Below are 6208 nucleotides of genomic sequence, written 5' to 3'. Positions count from 1 at the left end.
AATAATAATAATAATATTTTATTATATATTGTGTATTTCTGTACACCATACAGAAATACACAAAATCCATTAAAAGAACCAATAATAAAACATAGATAAAATCAATAAAAGAGCAATAGGTTGCTACTGCTATCAGCAATTGCTACTAGCATGTCCAATTCAGCCTGAATGCCATGAGTCAGGGGTGACTACAGTAAAAACCTATCAATGTGAGCATCCCTGTGGTTTTCACTGGCAGTTACGTTCACATTACAGAAAAAAAAAAAGTTCCCACGCTCACATCCCACTGACTCAGTGGATAAGTATTAAGTTATCAGAAAAGGAATGATGTAAAAGTGTCAGTAGCAGCTTGTTATTAAATGCAGCAGCATTACTGAAAACCTTCATCTTCAAAAGAGAGTTTCAGGGTGAACCTTACGTTGACCACAGTGGTTTCCCACGTAGCCTTTCTGACACTGACAGTGGTCCTCTGCACACGAGCCCCCGTTCATACACCGAATATTACAGTTCTGGACTGTGGGGAGAACAACACACACACACACACACATAGAAAGAGAAAGTAATGTTCAGTTTAGAATTAACAAACATAAACTGCTAATCATATTTAGAATTTAAACAAAATTCACACTAATTAAAGTTTTCCTTTAAGTCGTGTTCAGATATAACTTCACAAACCTGATAGTGTGCAAACAGATGAGATGGAAGAGAACAACATAGTAGAAAGACCATGATTTCCTCCACAGCACAGATACACACCCAGCTGACTCATGCCAACACACACACACACACACACACACAACACACACACACACACTCTCACACGCACACAAGCACGCACGCACGCACGCACACACACACACACACACACACACATACAAACACAAACTGCAACCCATGAGATTAAATAATTTGCAATAGCTTCAACTTGTCAGTTTGTTAAATGGCTCATTACTCAGAGTGGAGACAGACAGCACAGCGTATTCTGAACTCAATAAATCTGTAACTATTACAAAGTGATCAGTTTTTAGTGGAAAAAAAGCAGCATAACAAGAATGCCTGTTTTCTGCCATCCATTATCTGTAATTATTACCCAGTTAAAATCTACTTACTTTATACAAAATAGTCAAAAAATATGTTGCTTAGATGTTTTTCGTGAAACACACACAAAATATTGTCTATTTTTCAATAAATTATACCATGAATGCATTTATAAGTTGGTATGGTACCAGTTATACACTCTCATCTATGCACAATGTATAACTTAATGTAAAATAACCATATTGCCTCCTTATACTTTACACTTGAGTCCTTTTTTGCACTGAGAGTTATCTATAAATTTTCATATTACACTAGTAAATGATGACATTCTATTCTGTTCTGTTCTGTTCTGTTCTATTCTTATAGACAACGGTTCATCTCAGTTGGTTTATCCTCCCCATATTGGACCAAATGAGCTTCATTCTTGGGGAAAGGGGAGCTGCTGTTTAACGACCTGACTTGGATCCGCAGGACGGGGCGATCTGGCCGTTGGGACAGGTGCACATGTTGGGTCTGGAGCAGAAACCGTCTCCACATGAACTCCTGCAGATCGCTGTAAAGAAGAAAATGACACGCGGTCAAACAGCATAAAAAACTTCACCGTCAGGTGCAAGTTAAACCAACACTTCAAGACGCGCTTCAGGGCGCCAGGATTTTTACTTTAGCGTGAGAAACATTCATGTTATGCGTCAGGCTGTCCGGTGCAGGTATTCTATTTCAGGTTGGAATTTCATTTGGTGCAACTTAGGCCACGATCTAAACCTGAACCTGAACTCCCTTGTATAATATTTTAAAACTCAAACAGACAACGATCCCAATATTCCCAAATGTTTCTTTCTTTTTTCATGATGGTGAGGTTTTACAAATCCATTTGGCTTTAGCTTCCCGCGATTCAATTTCTTTCACTTTGCGGCCATAAAAAGTGTGTTTTCAGCACTGCTTTCTGTTTTCAGTGGCGTTCTTTCCCACAGACCGTTGGCATGGCGCCCTGCCCAGCGCTCCCATCAGGTAGAGTCCCGCCGCTGACCCCCACCCCTTGAACCCCACTGCTAAACAATGTCATTAGAGCGGCCACAGGCATCGGGCCAGCCCACCAACCCGACGGCAATCACACAACTCTAGAGCCTCTTGGACGTTCCTGGGGGAGAGATTGGGGGGGGGCAAGGATAGTAAGGAGGGAGGGGTGGGGAGGAAATACTATAAAAGAAGAGTAGAAATCCAGAAAGTAAACTATGACTAGAAAACCAGAGCAAATGAACCAAAATTCCCTCTGACATGATAATTATTAGTTCATTGCCAACATGAGAAAAACCATTGGGAATAAAAACATGTTGGAGACTCAAATTGTTTTAACAAGTAAATGCCAATATTTAATCTTAAATAAAGATCCCCATTAATAAAAAAAATTATTTAAAATGTAAATAAAAAAACAATATTTTCTTTTAATCTCACACCTGTATAGCAAACACAAGTGCATCAGGGAATATCAAAGAAAAAAACTTTTACTAAGAAAAAAACATCCATCAAATTGTTATATTGTCATGTATTAAATATTATTATAACCATTACATATTGGTTATTACTCCTTACTGACATTACAATCATCTATAAACTACTGAAACTTCATTTTAAAACCAGAAACACCTGAACCATAATGTTGACAAGTTCATGCTCATTGATTATCTGAATATTACAGACTATTGCTTACGTTGCTTATCAATTTTTCATGAGCAAAATACTAACTTCATGATTTAGATAAAGGTCCCATACTCATAATTTCTATCTAAAAAGCATGATTTGTCTCTCAAGTGCAGTGAATGAATGAATAATTCGGTGTTGTTCAGGCCTGCTCAGGACATTTGTGTTGGATTTATCACCAGCAGAGTAGAAAAACTGAATTCATGCAACGTGCGCTCACTCTGCGTCACAGATGGTATGTAATATACCCTCTGGAATGCTCCAATAAAAACAGACGACTGCTGTTAATGTTGATGAAGGGCTCAGCCTGTAAGCCTGACATGGATTTACGTACTGGTGGAGTAATGGAGGTGCTACTCACGAACAATGCACTGGTTTCCTCCGGTCAGTGTCTTCCAGCCTGGGCAGCAGTAGGCATTGTTTCTTGAGCCACAAACGTTTGGTCTGTGGAGAAAAGAGAAGTTAAATCATCCATTCACACAGGTCAAGTCACGTCTACCACTTTTATGTAGTCTATTATCCTAAATTTGTCTTTTTGCTTATTGATCGTGGTAAATTAAAGCACCATCGGTTCTTAGACCCTTGACTATTCAGTGGTGAAACCATTTCTTGGCCTCCATTTGAACCTGTGATGTTTGATCATCCAGGTTAAGGATTCAAATCGAGATTCCAGTTGCCAAAAGCAAAAATATATGTATTATAAAATTGTGGTATACTTTATATTTGTTATTGGTTATACCTGAGGTAAAGCCAATAATGAAGCAAAGCCATCTCACTGGCCTCCATCACGTTGGTCATGAGTCAAGAGCAGTTCGATTAAAGAGGATTTGTCACATTTTCTTTAGTCCAGAATAGTTGAAAATCAAAATATTTGATTTTAAACACAATTGAAGACCAGATTGTTGTTCTGATCTTGCTGTGGGTTCAGCCCGGCATGCAGCTTCCTGGTACTTCCTGGTTCTATACGTTATACTGAATGAGTGCAGATGGTGTTTTAAGACATTTGGTGCAGCTGTAAATATTTCATCTGGAATAGAAATATTCAAGCTCCTTTGACCAATCATGACGTTGACATTCATTTCTGATCACCCATATCTGGGTTTTGATCCTGAGATCAATGCATACTGTAACACCTTCCCGTCAGGTGATCCTGCTGCAGCAAACATCAGCATGACGGTGTATACAAACTCTAATCGTTTCTTGTTTTCTTTCCTGTTATTCGTCTGTCTGTCTTTCTTTTTCTCTCTCTCTCTCTCTCTCTCTCTCTCTCTCTCTCACACACACACACACACACACACACACACACACACACACACACACACACACACACACACACACACACACACACACACAACCTCTCCAGCAGTGACCCACTGTGTACAGCTGCAGATGTGATTTATCCACAACTGGGGTGTGGTGTTTTTGGCCACAAAGAGGATTAGGCTGTTAGTCTCTCTCTCTTTCTGCCTCTCTTTCCCCCTCTTTCTCTCTCCCTCTCTCTCTCTCTCTCTCTCTCTCTCTCTCTCTCTCTCTCTCTCTCTCTCTCTTTCTGCCACAGCCACACACGACCAATGGCCTCCTTTGTTTGGAGGTAATTTATTATTGCAGTCAGCAGGAATGTCATCTTCTTGCCAAAATTTAATTACTCAACTTTTTCTCCAAACTTATCATCACAGACAATGTCAGTCTACATTATTAAACACACACACACACACACACACACACACACACACACACACACACACACACACACACACACACACACACACACACACACACACAAAGGACCAACAGGTTATAGGTGAGAGGGGCAGACACCTGCTCGGGGTCAAATCGACAGCAGAAGCTCATTTAAATTAAAAAATCTGGAGGAAAGAAAAGACATTGTTCTCCAACTGGACCTCATGAGGATTATCAGAGTCACATTACCCTCTGAGGGCGTCCGTCCCTCCCCTCCTCTTGGCCCTGTTGGTTCTGGAGTCGGTGGGTTTGCTGATCAGCTCGCTGTCCCCGGTCTCCACCACTTCCACCGGGTGGCCGAGCTGGGCGCAGAGCGCCAGGAGGGCCCCCAGTGCCACGGCCAACTGCAGCAGCCGTCCACTGCGTCCACTGTCCGGCATATCCACCCTCAAGTGTGCAAAAACCCAATGCGCAGTAGAATAAAAGTCTCCTGAAATCGCTCTCCTGCCTCCCGTGTACCTCTGCAGTCTAGAGCCAAAGCTGCAAAAACAATGAAAACAGAAAATCAAAAGTCTAAAAATGGGAACATTTGGGGGGGGGGGGGGGGGGACGCGCAGGAGATGCTGCGTAATGTAGAGAAACGACCCTCCAGCACTTTGTGGAAGAGTTGTGACACAAAAAAGTTTCAGATCAGAGTCGCAAAAAGAAAACTTTCAGTGCAAAAAAAAAAAAAAAGATCGTGCGCAAAATTACGCACGACTGAATGAGAGAGAGTTACTTTACCTTGTCTCCCGGACAGGAGATTCGCCTCAGACCCGACAGAGGACTGCACAACTTCACTTCTACTTTGCAGGTATTGCTGATTAAACGCAAACTGCGGACAAAACGAAGAAGTCACTCCAAACTTGTGGCTCAGCTGCTATAAATAGACGCGCATCGTCACTCCTGGAGTCTGTTCGTGCGCATCCAGTCGTGTGGTGACTTTGCACTGATAAGTTAGGAGAGCTGATGAATTCCAGAGGATGACAACGGCAGACTCACTGTGACTCTCCCTCTCTCAGCAGAGCAGAGCTCTTTGCTCATCCCTCCTATGATCAACACCCCCCCCCCCCCTCTAAAAAATTTTTTTTTCCTTTTCTTCCTCTGTTCTCGCGATACAAAAGCTTGAAGCGCAAAAATGTTATTCCCTGAATAATAAACGAAGAAGCGCACTTAAGGTTTTTTTTGTATGATAAGAAACAGAATGACTTACAAACAAGCAAATATTTTTATCTACCCAGTTCTAACTCATTAAAAGTGCTTTTGCTACTCTTTATTATTTGTATTTCATAATAACGACTTATAGCAGTTTGTTTATTACTTATATTTAGAAAGGTTTTTGTGTTTGATTATCCAGTAAATCATGTATGTATCTTAATAAGACAGAAGATGTTGGGAATGGGAATGTGTGCATCCAAATTCCCAAATTTCCATTATAAGACTTCATTTCCTAATTGCAAAAAACACTAATTCCAAAGGGATTCTTCATAATCTGATAATCATTAAGTTGTTGACTTTGAATTATTATGGCTACAGCTTAAAAACCTTGACAAATTATCCCTTCCTTGTACCAAAATGTAATTTAAAGCAGCTAACCTCAATCAGACTGGGTCCCCTAGCCAGGAAGAGTTGGATTTGGCTTTTAGAAATAAGTCTAGCTTGTGTTTCTTGGTTTGGAATAAATGATCAGGCTCAAATTCATGAAATGATAACACAAAAACTCTTTTATTACCCCTCATTAAGTATGAAATGA

The 6208-nt window shown here is 40.6% G+C and overlaps 1 protein-coding gene across 1 annotated transcript in view; it reads right to left on the bottom strand.

The window, feature by feature from the left end:
• Positions 1-5461, bottom strand: part of fbn1 (fibrillin 1) — a 62530-nt gene extending 57069 nt beyond the window's left edge. The window contains exons 1-5 of the mRNA XM_068313523.1: positions 5200-5461; positions 4666-4956; positions 3098-3180; positions 1493-1591; positions 419-514 (exon numbers count right to left, since the gene is read on the bottom strand). Of these exons, the coding sequence (XP_068169624.1) occupies positions 419-514; positions 1493-1591; positions 3098-3180; positions 4666-4856 (469 nt within the window). The 5' untranslated portion in view covers positions 4857-4956; positions 5200-5461. The remainder of the gene's footprint in view (positions 1-418; positions 515-1492; positions 1592-3097; positions 3181-4665; positions 4957-5199) is intronic.
• Between the last annotated feature and the right edge of the window lie 747 nt (positions 5462-6208).

Source organism: Antennarius striatus, chromosome 1, assembly GCF_040054535.1.
Source record: "Antennarius striatus isolate MH-2024 chromosome 1, ASM4005453v1, whole genome shotgun sequence".
In the NCBI taxonomy this organism is placed as follows: domain Eukaryota; kingdom Metazoa; phylum Chordata; class Actinopteri; order Lophiiformes; family Antennariidae; genus Antennarius; species Antennarius striatus.
This window is presented reverse-complemented; position numbering and strand designations above follow the sequence as displayed.